Source organism: Scyliorhinus torazame, chromosome 9 (genome assembly GCF_047496885.1).
Source record: "Scyliorhinus torazame isolate Kashiwa2021f chromosome 9, sScyTor2.1, whole genome shotgun sequence".
Taxonomy (NCBI): domain Eukaryota; kingdom Metazoa; phylum Chordata; class Chondrichthyes; order Carcharhiniformes; family Scyliorhinidae; genus Scyliorhinus; species Scyliorhinus torazame.
Genome location: NC_092715.1, coordinates 164,860,678 through 164,879,500, shown reverse-complemented (window position 1 = coordinate 164,879,500; position 18,823 = coordinate 164,860,678). Strand labels below are relative to the sequence as shown.

Genomic DNA, 18,823 nt, shown 5'->3' with positions numbered 1-18,823 from the left:
GGTTCAGCATAAATTGGACATTTAAATAAGCTGCAATTTTGTAGTGTTACAAAGCAAAAACTGATATTTGTAAAGTAACTCCTGCTTATAATTCTCCTTCCTTCCCTGATGGAAAGAAAGCAACCTCTGCTCAGGTCTCTGTTAGAGTCATAAACATAATATTTGCCCTGACCCCAGACTGGTGGGAGCTGAACACCAGAGTGTTCCAGCCACAGCACAAGTATAAACTCCGAGTAGAATGTAAAAGATCATTCACAAAATCTTTATTTTATGAATTCTGCTCTCCAACCAAAGTTCCTCAAGTTTTATATTCAAATAAAAGATGAGCCCAATCCTCCTTCCACCAGCCTTACCCTCACCGTTAACTCACAGGCCGGAGTACATCCTGCCTATCTCATTGTCTGTGAGGGTTGTTTTTGCGGGGGCAGGGCATCTATGCATCAGTTTTTGAAACCACCTCTGGAATTTTGTTGCATTTTCGTTCAATGCTACAGTCACTCACATTAACAAATTGTTCAAGAACATTTTCTGATCTTGCATTTCAAGTGAATGCAACCTGTGACACCAAATAAGCTTTGTTTATAGTGTCAACTGTAGACTGTTGTCTTGGTGAAACTGTTATTTAGTTAGGCTTAAAAGGCAGTTGTCAGGAAAAAAGTTGATCCGTTCTGTTTGACTCATACAGGTACATGTTACTGTTAAAATACATTTGTTAATCCAATCCTTTTGTATTAGCAATTTGTAACCCTTTATTTTACAGAGAGGAACTTCCATTTCAGTAGTTTTGTTTCTGGTGGAAAGTTGCCCACTGAAGAATATAATTAACTGAAATTACAGAAACAATTAGGCATGTTTTTCTCCATGCCATCTTTTCCACAAGCTGATTAAACTAACAAAGAATTGGGCGGGCTCCCTAATAACAGCGTATTCCTATCCACCCAGTTTCCTTGTGTTCACTGCAATGAGATCAGTCAGTAGGCTGGGATGGACGACCAGCTAAATCAGCTACAACATTTCTTCCCTATATCCTCTCCTTTTTATGAAGAAACATTTTTTAGAATCCATGGTTTATTTGAATGTGCTTAGCTCATACACATTGGGAGCTCCAGGGAATTTTGTGGTCCTTGATGTGGCCATGTGTTAGTAAAAATTTCAACTTGTGCACCCTGATGGAAATATACAGTGATGTAACTAATTTTATACCCTTAAATATAGGCTTATTATGAATCTAAAAAATATACTGTTTTCAGTAATTAAGAGAAAATTGTCAATTGTTTCCCCTCTTAATTTGCAGACAATTTTAAAATCGAACTAGGTATCATAGAATTCCTACAGTGCAGAAGGAGGCCATTTGGCCCTTTGAGTCTGCAACGACCCTGTGAAAGAGCATCCTACCAAGGACCGATGCCCTTACCCTAGCGCTGTAGCCTCAAATAACCTGCACATCTTTGGACACTAACGTGCAATTTATCATGGCCAATCCACCTAAACTACATATCTTTGACTGTGGGAGGAAACCACAGCACCTGAAGGAAACCCATGGTGAAAAAGTGCAAACTCCACAAAGACAGTCACCCAAAGTCGAGATTGAACCAGGGTGCCTGGTGCTGTGAGGCTACAGTGCTAACCGCTGTGGTAGCATGCTACTCCATTGTATGAAAAATAAATAAAATTAAGAGTATCGGAAAAGCACAGAAAAATGGGAGATAGTCCAAGAGATGTGGTGTCCTGAATGATTTTCTGTGCTATAGCATTCTTTGATTTGTGGTATAATGCTTTTTTAAATATATCATCCAAGAGTCCATAACACATGCAAAAACCCATGTTCAAAAATCTCCAAAACAAAGTACTGAGAAATTCCTGCAGGGAGATTTTATGGCTGGGTATTATTTTAGATGGTCCTGAATTGTTGCCTCATCTACAGCAGTTTTGGCAGTAAAGCAGGAGCATCTCTGAGAAAGCCTCTGTGCAACCATAGATAGGCACCAAACCCTGAATACATTTATTTGCCTGGTCTTCTTGTGATATATTCCAGTAAATGTGCTTCCAAGACTTATTTTCCACATCAACCTTTTAGTGAACATGTCTTCAACAAGGTGGAATTTATGCAGGATATCTTGCAATACGCATTCCATCTTAATGTCTTAGGCTGTTTGTTCAGTGCTACATATCAGACTTGCTTGTTGCTAAAATGTTTAAACCAAATTCTCATGAGGGGCTTTGGCGTGAGACATGTTAATTGTGAGGTTGAATTTCTCTCCAGGAGACCAAGTGATGGGGGTCCTTTTCCTCCTCTTCCTGAAGAAATTAACTTGTAACCAAAGATCCCCACCACAACTGTGCATCAATCACACACCAGGGATCAATTGCACGCACAGATGTTTTCAATTCGGAAGGAGAACTTCTGGAACTCGGATATCTTGTACGCCACAATTCTACCCTCCTTTGACCACTCTTTGGTCCTCCTCAGCGTGATCGAGAAGATCTGCATCCACGCTCATGTAGGCATCTAGCGGTACCCTCAGCTAGCAAAATGAAACCTTTCCCTCCGTTTTTGTATCTTGGGTGTCTCCTCTTGACTTACTTGGTGTTCCTTTTTAATTCAAAAAGACCTGTATTTTATGTAATGCCATTCACAGCATCAGCTTTTTCCAAAGATGCGCATTTGACGCATCAGAAAATCGAAGACGAATTTGATTTGGTCATGCTGTGGAAATTAACAAGTAGGCATAGCGAGTACTCTTTGATTAATCTTTATTGGCTTGTGCACAAGGAGAACAACATAGTGGGGTTCACTGCAATGTTCTGCCGAATCCAGCGAAACAATGATACTTATAATATTTTCAACCAATAGGTTTACAGTAACAGTCCAATTCCTTAATTTGCATGTAAACACACCAATACTATCACAGTTAAGCTTTCATTATAAACAAATGAAAGGACAGCAATTCTAACCAATAGAAAACAGGGTAAGTGGACCAATAGAAAACAAGTATTTTCAACCTTTTGTTTGCATACCATAGGCGGGATTCTCCGACCCCCCCCGCTGGGTCGGAGAATCCCCTGGGGGGGGGGGGGGGGGGGGGCGTCACGAATCCCGCCCCGCCGCTCCGATGCTGGCTACCGTATTCTCCAGCGCCGGTTTTCGGGCAGGGACGGGGATCACGCCATGCCGGTTGGGGGCCATTGGCTGTGGCCCCCCCGGCAATTCTCTGGGTCCTGATGGGCTGAGCAGCCATCGGTTTCTGGCCAGTCCCGCCGGCGTGGATTGGACATGGTCCCACACGGCGGAACCTGGCTGGTAGGCTGGCTGGTGCGGTCCTCGGGGGGGGGGGGGGGGGGGGGGGGGCGGCGCGGGTGATCCGACCCCGGGGTGGGCGGGGCCCCTCACGGTGGCCTGGCCCATGATTGGGGGCACACCGACCTGCGGGTGGGCCTGTGCCGTGGGGGCACTCCTTCCTTCCGCGCCGGCCCCTGTAGGGCTCCGTCATGGCCGGCACGGAGAAGACACCCCACTGCGCATGCGCTAGAATACGCCGGCTGGTCTGTGCATGCGCTAAACCACACAGTCCGTTCGGGCCAACCCCTCCGGCGCCTGCCTAGCCCCCTGAAGTGCGGAGAATTCCGCAACTTCCGGTTGGCCCAACGCCGGAGTGGTTTGCACCATTCTTGGCGCCGGCGTCGGGCCAATTCGCCGATTGCGGTGTATCCTGCCCCTTATGTCCCCACCTGCCCTTTGGTGGTTACTGTAGTTTACAGAAAGCACATTTTTGTTTCGGCTGCATCCATCATTATGTCTCTGCAGACCCATGTCATTCACTAAGAAACAGTTTATTATGGATTCCACAATGCCACTGAGCTATCATATCAAACCAAGATGCCAAAAAATGGACTGAATTCAAAAGTTAGCGTGCTTGAGAGAGCATCTATCAGCAGAGAGAAATAAGCAGCGCAAAAGGTTTATCCAACCTGTTCCTCCCAGTGCTTTGTTTGAAAGGCCATTCTTCATATGAGCACAAGTGGTGTATTGTGGCATGCTGTTCAACTATGGGATTCACTGAGGAGGTTAAAGCTTTTATTCAACTTTAGAAAATATTCTTTCTGAAGATCTGATAAAAATATAAGAAATGGAGCATCGCAGGGCTAGGCAACTCGACATCTCAAGCCATTCAGGAATATCTTGGTTGAACTTCCACTTCAACTCCATTTTTCCCACCCTGTCACCTCATTGCTAAACAATCTATTAATTCCATTCTTAAATAAATAATGATTGGCATCCCACAGCTCACTGGGTTTGAGAGTTACAAAGATTCCCAGTCCTCTGAGTGCTGAATGTTCTTCAGATCTCAGGCTTAAATAGCCAACCCCTTATCCTGAGACTAACCGTACATCTGGTTTAGCACACTGGGCTAAATAGCTGGCTTTTAAAGCAGACCAAGGCAGGTCAGCAGCACGGTTCAATTCCCGTACCAGCCTCCCCGAACAGGCGCCAGAATGTGGCGACTAGGGGCTTTTCACAGTAACTTCATTTGAAGCCTACTTGTGACAATAAGTGATTTTCATTTCATTTCACCTAAACTATTCAGCCAGAGCAAATCAGCCTCTTATATGTTTCAATTAAATAATTCCCCATTCTTTTAATTTCCATCGAAACTGTTTCTATCTCTTTACAGACTTCTTGAACATTCTTGGGTTACATTTTCTACCCTCCAAGAAATTGGAAATTCTGGAAGATCAAAACCAATACATCTTCTCTCTCTCTGAAGCCACCTCTTTTAAAATTCTAGGGTGTAGAGCATTAGGTTTAGGGGATTTGTCAGCTTTTAGATGCTTTATTTTTTCCAGTACTGCTGCCTCACAGGTCCAGGGACCCGGGTTCAATTCCAACCTTGGGTTACTGCCTGTGTGGTGTTTGCACTTGTCTGCGTGGGTTTCCTCTGGGTGCTCCAGTTTCCTCCCACATTCTAAAGACGTGCAGTTTAGGTGGATTGACAATGCTAAATTGCCCCTGCGTGTCCAAAAGGTTCGGTGGGATGACTGGGTTACGGGGATAGGGTGGAGGCATGGGCTTAAGTAGGGTGCTCTTTCCAAGCTCAGTGCAGATTTGATGGGCTGAATGGCCTCCTGCACTGTAAATTCTATGATTCTATACTTCTTTACCTCACTCTCATAAGACCCTTATTTCTGCACAATTTCCAATACGTTCTGTGTTCTGTACCATGAAGATAGACTCAAAATATTTGTTTAATGTCTCTGCCATTTCTTATTCCTTTTAGCCAGTGACACCCAAGTCCTAAAAAGCTCTTAGTCAATTTTTATATTTCTTGCTAGCTGAGCCCATATTCTATTCTCTCTCATTTCCAATGTCTTTTAAAACCTTTAAATCTTCAAGTTGCTAATTTTTCTGGTGAAGCTGCTTTTTTAAATCTAAGGCTATTTCTGGTTAGTAATAGCGTAACACTTTACCAGCGGAGTTTTTATTCCTCAGAAAAATGTATATTCATTGAGAATTATTTCTTTATATGTTTGCCATTGTATACCTACAGTCATATATTTTAATCTAATCTCGTAAACTGCCTCAGGCAACAGTCGCTGTACACTCCAGTAGGTGTTCAGTTATACAGCATTTTCTTGTGGAAATTTATATAACAAGTTATTATCAAGCTGTTCTAGGCAAACAGCTCTTTACAACATTGTATGTTTCAAGGGAATTAATAGTGACCGGCAAGATTCCTATGTGGTGACAACAGTAACGCCAGATGAACACAGCTGTCCAACACATTTAATAGCTACAAGCACGCTAATGAAAGTTGCACATGAAGTATTACACACACACAAAAAAAAATTCCTGGGTGGGGTAGAGTATAATATTTGGCTTAACTTTGGGAAAAGATTGGAATACATTGCAGATTTTAGTTGTTTATTTTGATGCTAGCTTTCAATTTTGCTGATTTGTGTTGCAGAACCTCTGTAAATCTATTTGAGAACTGGTTTTTACTGGTACATTTTGGAGACTGGGTAAATGTTGCCTTCCAGCAATTGATGATGGCAGACAATATCTCAGAGATGCTGCTTTGGCTTTTGATGTTCTACTATGAGCCACATATGGAAAACCAAAAAGAGAATCACTCACAGGTGAGTTTCCATCACCAGCAATAGATTTAATCAATAATTTCTAGTATCTTTTGTTTCCTTTTTCATATCTCCTTGCACTGTCTCAGGGACTTAGAAGAATGTTGCAGCTTCTATCAATCACAGATTCATAAGTCTTGCATAGATACGTGTTAAAATAATTCTTGAGAGGCTTGATGAGTCTGAAATGTTTGTTTGGCAAGGGGAGGGAGTTAGTTGAGACGGCAGGCAGTCTGCCAGCTTGAGGAGGAGGGGGAGGGAGGATAGGGAGCTAACAATGACCAGGGGATTTTCTTTGTCTCATCCGTTGAGTGAGGAGGTGCTATCTTAGGTGGGCCTGGGGCCTAGGAACTGATGGTGAAGGTCGGGCCCTTCATGGTAACTCAAGGGTGTGTGGGGGGGGCTGCGGTAGAGGAGGGGGGAAAGAGGTGAGAGGCCCCCAGCAAAGTTAGTCACCTGGAACGGAACAAATGAGGCCTGGGGGGACCAGTAAAGAGGGCGAGAGTTTTTACAAGAGACCCATTTGCGGGTTATCTTGATTAATACGAGGATCCTGTTCTGGGCGGTGAGGGTCATAACTGATTAGGGGGGGGACGGTACATGATGGTGGCCGGTACACTAGAGGGTATGTTGTAGTCCTAGTGAATGTGCACACCCCGAATTGCGACAATGTATTGTTTATAAAACAGTTGCTGGCTACAGTAACGGATCTGGACACCCACGAGTTGGACTCTTCTCGCGGGGGGGGGGGGGGGGGGGGAGAGATACTGAGTACTCGGCGGGAGTTATTTCAGATCGTGCTCCGTATTGGGTGGACCTGGTGTTGGAGGTCGGTTGGGAGCATTAAAGGGGATGGCAGCTGGATGCAAGGCTGCTATCGGACTTCGGGTACTGTGGAGGATTTTGAGGGCCATACAGGAGTATGTAGAACACAATGATAATGGGATGGTCTTGCCCTTGGCTTTTTGGGAGCATCCGAAGGCGGTGATCAGAGGAGAGATCATAGCGTATAAGGCACATGTGGAGGTGAGGGAGGAGCGACAGAATCTGGTGGGTGAGATTCTAGGGGTGGATCGTAGGTATGTGAGGGACCCGACCAAGGAGCTCTTGCCTTGCATGACAAAAATAATAATAACCTTTATTGTCACAAGTAGGCTTACATTAACACTGCAATAAAGTTTCTGTGAAAAGCCCCTAGCCACCACATTCCGGCACCTGTTCGGGTACACAGAGGGAGAATTCAGAATGTCCAAATTACCTAACAGCATGCCTTTCAAGACTTGTGGGAGGAAACCGGAGCACCCGGAGGAAACCCGCGCAGGCACGGGGAGAACGTGCAGACTCCACACAGTGACCCAAGGCATGAATCGAACCTGGGACCCTGGAGCTGTGAAGCAACAGTGCTACCCACTGTGCTACCAAGCTGCCAAATTGCAATTGCAGTTTGACCTGCTGCCCACGGACAGGTCAGTGCGGCGACTGAGGCGAGCGAGAGGGGTGGTGCATGAGTATGGGGAGAAGGCCAGTCATCTCTTGGCTCACCAACTAAAGTGGCAGGAGGCGGCCAGGGAGATTATTCAGTTTAGGGTTTTGGAGGGTAGGCTGGTCTCTGCCCCGGATAAGGTGAATGGAGTGTTTAAGGCCTTTTACTAGAGGTTGTATATGTCGGAGCCCCGGAGGATAAATGGGGAATGGCAGAGTTCCTGGGGGGGTTTGGAGTTTCCCAAGATGGGGGAGGAATTGTGGGAGGATCTGGATGCACCATTGGGCTTGGAGGAGATTCAGGTAGCATTGGGGCAAATGCAAGCAGGGAACGCACCAGGGACGGATGGGTTCCTGGTGGAAATTTAGAAGATGTTTTCGGATCAGTTGGGTTTGTTGTTGCTGGGCATGTTTAGGGACTCTGGTGAGGGGCGCTCTCCCGAAGACATTGTGGCAGCCATCCATCTCTCTGCTCCTGAAAAAGGATAAGGATACCACAGAGTGTGGGTTATGTCAGTGTTTTTCAAAGTGGGGGTCGTGACCCGCGGGTGGGTGCGGGGTAATGTGAAATGGGTCGCTAAATGTTCTGCAAAAACGATCCCCGAAATCGCCGGACCTTGCTTCCCTTTTTCTCCCTGGGAGAATTCGGGCTACAGTGCAGTGTGTGGCCATGTGAGGCTGATGTAGAGGCCGGTGATGTGGACTTTTCTGGGTCACTCTTATAGTCACCGCCACTGATACAGCCTCCACCAGCCACTCACGTTTGTGCAGCAGCTGATAATCCAGGTAGTCCGCACCTGCACATACAACCGAAGAGTTTAAAGGACAAAATCAATCACCTTTAAATTTATTTCCTGCCAATACTCCGCCTGCAGAGTTAGTTTCCAGCAGTGTTTTGCGTTCTTTTTTTTCCAGGTCAGCATCTCCCACCCAAAACCAAGTGACTGCTGACTGGAATATGTTTCCACAAGTACCTCAGTCAGTAACTTGTAGCTGGAGCACTGCCATATACAGGATTTCACAGATAATTCTTGTGTAGCCTGTGGGGTTCCCCCCACCGTTCAATTTGTCAATTGTCACAACGCTGATTTGTGTTTGTCCCATTCTGAACTCGGCTCTGGGGCGACGGGTGTGCGTTTGGGAACTCCATTCATCCCAGTTAGGGGGAAATGCATCTGCTCGAGTACAGCTCACACAAAGAGACCGACTTCAGGGTTAACATTCTGATTCGGATGCATGTTTAATGTCTGCCACTGTTACATTGTCAATGATACTTGAATATCTGTTTCTATTAACGTTGTCAGTGCTGGTTCAATTTCTGCGCCAGTTAATCTTGTTGATGTCTGTTGAGTTTCAGTGACTCTTAACCTTGTCAATCACATCTATGTTTAAAGTCGTGTTGTGTGTGCATAAGAGGTTTGATGTATATTTTAAATGGGGAGCCGCTTTCTGCTCACTTTCTGAGATCAGTCGCTCTCTCAGTGAGACTGACTTTGCGATCAATGGTGAGTTTCCTTCCTTCCCCATCAGCCCAAATTCCAGGCTTGTTTCCAAGAAATTCCTCATTTCCATTTCAAACACCTCGGGGCTCTCCGATCAAGATTTGCACACTGATCTGTGCAGAGATTTTTATTACAGGTTATTTATATCTCCAAATAACAACAAAAAATAGAAAATATATTTGTATTTACATTTATTTTACATTTAATTAGACAAAAGTGAAAGTACAGAACAATGAATGTGATGTTTGGAGAAGTAACTATGGCGAATCTATTGTGAACGTGGCGTGGGTCGCGAGAGGCGGTCATTGTGTAAAATGGGTCGCCGGAAAAAAAGTTTGGAAAACACTGGGTTATATCGTTCGATCTCCCTGTTGAATGTAGGTGCCAAATTTTTAGCCAAGGGATTGCCATTAGACCTTTCCTTCCGGAGGTGGTGGGGGAAGACCAGACCGGGTTTGTGAAAGGATGGAAGTTGATCGGAATCGGAGATAATCGTATCATTGGATGCGGAGAGGCGACCGGGTGGAGTGGGGTGCCTCTTTGTAGTGTATGAGAAGTTTGGGTTTGGTCCTGGGTTTGTGTCGTGGGTACGGCTGCTAGATACAGCCCCGTTTGCTAGTGTTTGTACCAACACCATGAGCTTGGGGTCTTTCTGTTTGCATCGGGGTATGAGGTAGGGGTGCCCGATGTCTCCCTTGTTGTTTGTGTTGACAAGTGAGATTTTGCCATAGCTTTGAGGGCCTCGAGTGGGTGGAGTGGGATTGTTAGGGGAGAGTGGAGCATAGGGTGTCTTTATGTGCAGATGATTTTCTGTTGTTGATTTTCTGTTGTATCTGAGGGACACAGGGTCGACTATAGGAAATATTATGAGTATTTTGCAGAGCTTCGGTTATAATAATAATCTTTATTGGTGTCACAAATGGGCTTACATTGACACCACAATGAAGTTACTGTGAAAATCCCCCAGTCGCCACTTTCCGGCGCCTGTTCGGGTACACAGAGGAGAATTCCGAATGTCCAATTCACCTCACAATCACGTCTTTTGGGACTTGTGGGAAGAAACCAGAGCACCCAGAGGAAACCCACACAGACACATAGAACATTACAGCGCAGTACAGACCCTTCGGCCCTCGATGTTACGCCAACCTGTGAAACCACTCTAAAGCCCATCTACACTATTCCCTTATCGTCCATATGTCTTATCTAATGACCATTTGAATGCCCTTAGTGTTGGCAAATCCAGTACTGTTGCAGGCAGGGCATTCCACGCTCTTACTACTCTGAGTAAAGAACCTACCTCTGACATCTGTCCTGTATCTATCTCCCCTCAATTTAAAGCTATGTCCACTCGTGCTAGACATCACCATCCGAGGAAAAAGGCTCTCACTGTCCACCCTATCCAATGCTCTGATCATCTTGTATGCCTCAATTAAGTCACCTCTTAACCTTCTCTCTAACGAAAACAGCCTCAAATCCCTCAGCCTTCCCTCATAAGATATTCCCTCCATACCAGGCAACATTCTGGTAAACCTCCTCTGCACCCTTTCCAATGCTTCCACATCCTTCCAATAATGCGGCGACCAGAATTGCACGCAGTACTCCAAATGCGGCCGCACCAGAGATTTGTACAGCTGCAACATGACCTCCGAAACACAATCCCTCTACCAATGAAAGCGAACACACCATACACCTTGTTAACAACCGTCTCAACCCGGGTGGCAACTTTCAGGGATCTATGTACATGGACACCGAGATCTCTCTGCTCATCCACACTACCAAGAATCTTACCATTAGCCCAGTACTCTGTGTTCCTGTTATTTCTTCCAAAATGAATTACCTCACACTGCATTAAACTCCATTTGCCACCTCTCAGCCCAGCGCTGCAGCTTATCTATGTTCCTCTGTAACTTGTAACATCCTTCCGCACTGTCCACAACTCCACCGACTTTAGTGTCATCTGCACATTTACTCACCCATCCTTCTATGCCCTCCAAGTCATTTATAAAAATGACAAACAGCAGTGGCCCCAAAACAGATCCTTGTGGTACACCACTAGTAACTGGACTCCAGTCTGAACATTTCCCATCAACCACCACCCTTTGTCTTCTTCCAGCTAGCCAATTTCTGATCCAAACTGCTAAATCACCCTGAATCCCATGCCTCCGAATTTTCTGCAGTAGCCTACCGTGGGGAACCGTATCAAACGCTTTCCTGAAATCCATATACACCACATCAACTGCTTTACACTCATCCACCTGTTTGGTCACCTTCTCAAAGAACTCAATAAGGTTTGTGAGGCACGACCTACCCTTCACAAAACCATGTTGTCTATCTCTAATCAAATTATTCCTTTTCAGATGATTATACATTCTATCTCTTATAAACCTTTCCAAGACTTTGCCCACAACAGAAGTAAGGCTCACTGGTCTATAGTTACCGGGGTTGTCTCTACTCTCCTTCTTGAACAAGGGGACAACATTTGCTATCCTCCAGTCTTCTGGCACTATTCCTGTAGACAAAGTTGACTTAAAGATCAAAGCCAAAGGCTCAGCAATCTCCTCCCTAGCTTCCCAGAGAATCTTAGGATAAATCCCATCCGGCCCAGGGGACTTATCTATTTTCACACTTTCCAGAATTGCTAACACCTCCTCCTTATGAACCTCAAGCCCTTCTAGTCTAGTAGCCTAAATCTCAGTATTCTCCTCGACAACATTATCTTTTTCCTGTGTGAATACTGACGAAAAATATTCATTTAGCACCTCTTCTATCTCCTCGGACTCCACACACAACTTCCCACTACTGTCCTTGACTGGCCCTACTCTTACCCTAGTCATTATTTTATTCCTGACATATCTATAGAAAGCTTTAGGATTATCCTTGATCCTACCTGCCAAAGACTTCTCATGTCCCCTCCTGGCTCTTCTTAGCTCTCTCTTTAGGTCCTTCCTAGCTAACTTGTAACTCTCGCGCGCCCTAACTGAACCTTCATGTCTCATCTTTACATAAGCCTCCTTCTTCCTCTTGACAAGTGTTTCGACTGCTTTAGTAAACCTCGGTTCCCTCGCTCGACCACTTCCTCCCTGCCTGACAAGTACATACTTATCAAGGACATGCAGTAGCTGTTCCTTGAACAAGCTCCACATTTCCATTGTGCCCATTCCCTGCAGTTTTCCTCTCCATCCGATGCATCCTAAGTCTTGCCTCATCGCATCATAATTGCCTTTCCCCCAGATCTAACTCTTGCCCTGCGGTATATACCTATCCCTTTCCATCACTAAAGTAAACGTAATTGAATTGTGGTCACTATCACCAAAGTGCTCACCTACCTCCAAATCTAACACCTGTCCTGGTTCATTACCCAGTACCAAATCCAATATGGCCTCGCCTCTCGTTGGCCTATCTACATACTGTGTCAGGAAACCCTCCTGCACACATTGGACAAAAACGGACCCATCTAAAGTCCTCGAACTATAGCGTTTCCAGTCAATATTTGGAAAGTTAAAGTCCCCCATAACAACTACCCTGTTGCTTTCGCTCCTATCCAGAATCATCTTTGCAATCCTTTCCTCTACATCTCTGGGACTTTTCGGAGGCCTATAGAAAACCCCTAGCAGGGTGACTTCTCCTTTCCTGTTTCTAACCTCAGCCCATACTGCCTCAGTAGACGAGTCCTCATCAAACGTCCATTCTGCCACCGTAATACTGTCCTTGACTAACAATGCCACCCCTCCCCCTCTTTTACCACCTTCCCTAAGCTTACTGAAATATCTAAACCCCGGCACCCGCAACAACCATTCCTTTTTTAAAAAAAATATATTTTCGAGTTTTTTGGCCAAACATAACAATACGTAGTGTTTCTTTTACACAACAATAAAGCAATATAAATAGCCGTGGCCAGTTTTAAACAAATAAATAAATAATATATATTAACAAAAACAAAAGAAAAACTAAACTAAATGGCAACTGCCTTGTCCAAAATTACAGTCCAACAGTCCAATATACAATTACATATACCAAATACCTATACATGTACAATAACATCCCTGAGAGTCCGTCCGATTCCTCCCCCCCCCCCCCCCCCCCGGGTTGCTGCTGTTATCTACTTCTTTTCCATTCTCTCTATCTTTCTATGAGGTAGTCGACAAACGGTTGCCACCGCCTGGTGAACCCCTGAGCCGAACCCCTTAACACGAACTTAAACCGTTCTAACTTTATGAACCCTGCCATATCGTTTATCCAGGTCTCCACCCCCGGGGGCTTAGCTTCCTTCCACATTAACAATATCCTGCGCCGGGCTACAAGGGACGCAAAGGCCAACACGTCAGCCTCTCTCGCCTCCTGCACTCCCGGCTCTTCTGCAACCCCAAATATAGCCAACCCCCAGCTTGGTTCGACCCGGACCCCCACCACCTTCGAAAGCACCTTTGCCACCCCCACCCAGAACCCCTGTAGTACCGGGCATGACCAGAACATGTGGGTGTGATTCGCTGGGCCTCTTGAGCATCTTGCACACCTATCCTCTACCCCAAAAAATTTACTAAGCCGTGCTCCAGTCATATGCGCCCTGTGTAGCACCTTAAATTGTATCAGGCTTAGCCTGGCACACGAGGACGATGAGTTTACCCTACGTAGGGCATCCGCCCACAGCCCCTCCTCATTCTCCTCCCCCAGTTCTTCCCATTTCCCTTTCAGCTCATCTACCATGATCTCCCCCTCGTCCCTCATCTCCCTGTATATGTCCGCTACCTTACCGTCCCCCACCCATGTCTCTGAGATCACTCTATCCTGCACTTCCTGCGTCGGGAGCTGCGGGAATTCCCTCACCTGTTGCCTCACAAAAGCCCTCAATTGCATATACCGAAATGCATTCCTTTGGGGCAACCCATATTTCTCCGTCAGCGCTCCCAAACTCGCAAATGTCCCATCTACAAATAGATCTCTTAATTGTACTACCCCAGCTCTTTGCCATGCTCCAAATCCCCCATCCATTCTCCCCGGAACGAACCTATGATTGTTTCTTATCGGGGACCGCACCGAAGCTCCCGTCCCTCCCCATGCCGTCTCCACTGCCCCCAAATTCTCAATGTAGCCACCACCACCTGGCTTGTGGTGTATTTCTTTGGTGAGAACGGCAACGGCGCCGTCACCATTGCTTGCAGGCTAGTCCCCTTGCAGGACGCCCTCTCCATTCTCTTCTACGCCGCTCCCTCCCCTTCTCCCATCCACTTACACACCATTGAAACATTGGCGGCCCAGTAGTACTCACTTAGGCTCGGTAGTGCCAGCCCCCCCCCCGTCCCTACTATGCTGCAAGAATCCCGCCTCACTCTCGGGGTCTTCCCAGCCCACACAAAACTCATAATGCTCTTCTCAATTCTTTTGAAAAAAGCCTTCGTGATCACCACCGGGAGGCACTGGAACACAAAAAGGAATCTCGGGAGGACCACCATTTTAACCGCCTGCACCCTACCTGCCAATGACAAGGACACCATGTCCCATCTCTTGAAATCCTCCTCCATCTGTTCCACCAACCGTGTTAAATTAAGCCTATGTAATGTACCCCAATTCTTGGCTATCTGGATCCCCAGGTACCGGAAGTCCCTTGTTACCTTCCTCAACGGTAAATCCTCTATCTCTCTGCTCTGCTCCCCCGGGTGCACCACAAATAACTCACTTTTCCCCATGTTCAGTTTATACCCTGAAAAATTCCCAAACTCCCCAAGTATCCGCATTATCTCTGGCATCCCCTCCGCCGGGTCCGCCACATATAGCAACAAATCGTCCGCATATAGAGATACCCGGTGTTCTTCTCCCCCCCCCTAAGTACTCCCCTCCACTTCCTGGAACCCCTCAGTGCCATGGCCAGGGGTTCAATCGCCAGTGCAAACAATAACAGGGACAGAGGACATCCCTGCCTCGTCACTCTATGGAGCCGAAAATAGTCAGACCCCCGTCCATTCGTGACCACGCTCGCCATCGGGGCCCTATACAGCAACTGTACCCACCTGATATACCCGTCCCCAAAGCCAAATCTCCTCAACACCTCCCACAAATAATCCCACTCCACTCTATCAAATGCTTTCTCGGCATCCATTGCCACCACTATCTCCGCTTCCCCCTCTGGTGGGGGCATCATCATTACCCCGAGCAGCCTCCGTATATTTGTATTTAGCTGTCTCCCCCTTCACAAACCCAGTTTGGTCCTCATGGACCACCCCCGGGACACAATCCTCTATCCTCATTGTCATTACCTTGGCCAGGATCTTAGCATCCACATTCAGGAGGGAAATGGGCCTGTATGACCCGCATTGCAGCGGGTCTTTTTCCTTCCTTAGGAGGAGCGATATCGTTGCCTCTGACATAGTCGGGGGCAGCTGCCCCCTTTCCCTCGCCTCATTCCAGGTTCTCATCAGTAGCGGGGCCAGCAAGTCCAAATATTTCTTATAGAATTCAACTGGGAATCCGTCTGGTCCCGGGGCCTTCCCCGCCTGCATGCTTCCAATCCCTTTCACTACTTCCTCCGTCTCAATCTGTGCTCCCAGCCCCACTCTCTCCTGTTCCTCCACCTTAGGAAATTCCAGCTGATCCAGAAAGCACATCATTCTCTCCTTCCCGTCCGGGGGCTGCGCTTCATATAATCTTTCATAAAATGCCTTGAACACTCCATTCACTCTCTCCGCTCCCCGCTCCATCTCCCCCTCCTCATCTCTCACCCCCCCTATCTCCCTCGCTGCTCCCCTTTTCCTCAGTTGGTGGGCCAACAACCTACTCGCCGTCTCCCCATATTCGTACTGTACACCCTGTGCCATCCTCCATTGTGCCTCTGCCTTACCCGTAGTCAACAAGTCAAACTCTATATGTAGCCTTTGCCTTTCCCTGTATACTCCCTCCTCCGGTGCCTCCGCGTATTGTCTGTCCACCCTCAGCAGTTCTTTCAACAACCGCTCCCTTTCCCTACCCTCCTGCTTTCCTTTATGTGCCCTAATAGATATCAGCTCCCCTCTAACCACTGCCTTCAGTGCCTCCCAGACCACTCCCACCTGTACCTCCCCATTATCATTAATTTCCAAGTACCTTTCAATACACCCCCTCACCCTTAAACACACCCCCTCATCTGCCAATAATCCCATGTCCATTCTCCAGGGTGGAAGCTGTTGTTTTTCTTCCCCTATCTCCAGGTCCACCCAGTGTGGAGCATGATCTGAGATGGCTATAGCCGTGTACTCCGTCCCCGTCACCTTTGGGATCAGTGCCCTTCCCAAAACAAAAAAATCTATTCGTGAAAATACTTTATGTACATAGGAGAAAAAGGAAAACTCCTTACTCCTAGGTCTACTAAATCTCCAGGGATCTACTCCTCCCATCTGCACCATAAAATCCTTCAGCACCCTAGCTGCAGCCGGCCTCCTTCCGGTCCTGGACCTCGATCTGTCCAGCCCTGGGTCCAGCACCGTATTAAAGTCTCCACCCATTACCAACTTTCCCGCCTCTAGGTCCGGGATGCGTCCTAACATACGCCTCATAAAATTGGCATCATCCCAGTTCGGGGCATACACGTTCACCAATACCACCGCCTCCCCTTGCAGTTTGCCACTCACCATCACGTATCTGCCCCCACTATCTGCCACTATAGTCTTTGCCTCAAAAATTACCCGCTTCCCCACTAGTATGGCCACCCCCTTGTTTTTTGCATCCAGCCCCGAATGAAACACCTGCCCCACCCATCCTTTGCGAAGTCTAACCTGGTCTGTCAGCTTCAGGTGCGTCTCCTGAAGCATAACCACATCTGCCTTAAGTTTCTTTAGGTGTGCGAGTACCCGTGCCCTCTTAATTGGCCCGTTCAGCCCTCTCACATTCCACGTGATCAACCGGGTTGGGGGGCTCTTTACCCCCCCCCCCCCCCCCCCCCCCCCCTTGACGACTAGCCATTTCCTTTTTCAATCCAGCTCCTCACCCGGTTCCCACGTAGCTGTATCCCCCCCCAGGCGGCGCCCCCCCCGCCCCGACCCCCCCCCCCCCCCCTCCCATACCAGCTCCCCCTTCTCCCCAGCAGCAGCAACCCAGTTAACCCCCCCTCCCCCCCGCTAGATCCCAAGCTAGCGTAATTGCACCCCCCATGTTGCTCCCAGAAGTCAGCAAACTCTGGCCGACCTCGGCTTCCCCCCGTGACCTCGGCTCACACTGTGCGAGGCCCCCTCCTTCCTGCTTCCCTGTTCCCGCCATGATTACCATAGCGCGGGAACAAAGCCCGCGCTTCCCCTTTTGGCCCCGCCCCCAATGGCCGGCGCCCACAGCTCCTCATCCTCCCTCACCCCCTCCCCCACGACATGGGGAAGAGAGAGAAGTTACAGGGTCGCAGGTTTAACAATCTGGGAAGTCTTCTCTTCCCCCTTTTCCCCCCCTCATCCCACAAATTCACCCCCCCCCTTTTTGTCCCAAACGTTCTGTTTCTTCTGGCCCGCTCACTCCAGCTTCTCCTCGACAATAAATGTCCACGCTTCGTCTTCCGTTTCGAAATAGTGGTGTTTCCCTAGATGTGTGACCCACAGTCTCGCCGGCTGCAACATTCCGAATTTGACCTTTCTTTTATGCAACACCGCCTTGGCCCGATTAAAGCTTGCCCTCCTTCTCGCCACCTCCGCACTCCAATCTTGATACACGTGGATCACCGCATTCTCCCACCTACTGTTCCGAGTTTTCTTGGCCCATCTGAGGACCATCTCTCTGTCCTTGTATCGGAGAAATCTCACAACTATTGCTCGAGGAGTTTCTCCAGCCCTCGGTCTTCGCGCCATAACTCGATAGGCTCCCTCCACTTCCAGCGGACCCGTCGGGGCCTCCGATCCCATTAACGAATGCAGCATCGTGCTCACATATGCCCCGACGTCCGCCCCCTCTGCACCTTCGGGAAGACCAAGAATCCTTAAGTTCTTCCTCCTCGCATTGTTCTCCAGCACCTCCAGCCTTTCCACACATCTTTTGTGTTGTGCCTCGTGGATCTCCGTTTTCACCACCAGGCCCTGTATGTCGTCCTCATTCTCAGCAGCCTTTGCCTTCACGACCCGAAGCTCCTGTTCCTGGGTCTTTTGCTCCTCCTTTAGCCCCTCAATCGCTTGTAATATCGGGGCCAACAGCTCCTTCTTCATCTCCTTTTTGAGTTCATCTACGCAACGCCGCAGGAACTCTTGTTGGTCAGGGCCCCATATTAAACTGCCTTCTTCCGACGCCATCTTGCTTTGTGCCTGCCTTCCTGGCCGCTGCTCTTGAGGATCCACCGCAATCCGGCTACTTTCCTCTCTTTTTTCCATCCGTGTCCGGGGGGGATTCCCTTCTGGATTACCGCACAGTGTTATTTGCCGTTAAAATTGCCAATGGGGCTCCTATTAAGAGCCCAAAAGTCCGTTCCACCGGGAGCTGCCGAAACGTGTGACTTAGCTGGTCATCGCCGCACCCGGAAGTCGCAACAACCATTCCTGTCCATGCTCTATCCATGTCTCCGAAATGGCCACAACACCGAAGTCCCAGGTACCAACCCATGCCGCAAGTTCACACACCATGGGCGCGATTCTCCACTCCCACGCCGGTTGGGAGAATCGCCTGGGCCGCCGAAATTTCCGGGGCCACCGGTCCGACGCCCTCCGCGATTCTCCCGAGCGGCGGGAATGGGCGAGTCGAGTTTCGCAGGCCGGAGAATCGCCGGAGATACC

The 18,823-nt window shown here is 47.9% G+C and overlaps 1 protein-coding gene across 2 annotated transcripts in view; it reads left to right on the top strand.

Moving 5' to 3' along the window:
• The window catches only part of fancc (FA complementation group C), a 274,053-nt gene that overhangs the window by 236,924 nt on the left and 18,306 nt on the right, over positions 1 to 18,823 (top strand). For both annotated transcript variants that reach the window (XM_072516728.1, XM_072516729.1), the window contains exon 13: positions 5,964 to 6,135. In XM_072516728.1, coding sequence (XP_072372829.1) covers positions 5,964 to 6,135 — 172 coding nt within the window. The remainder of the gene's footprint in view (positions 1 to 5,963; positions 6,136 to 18,823) is intronic.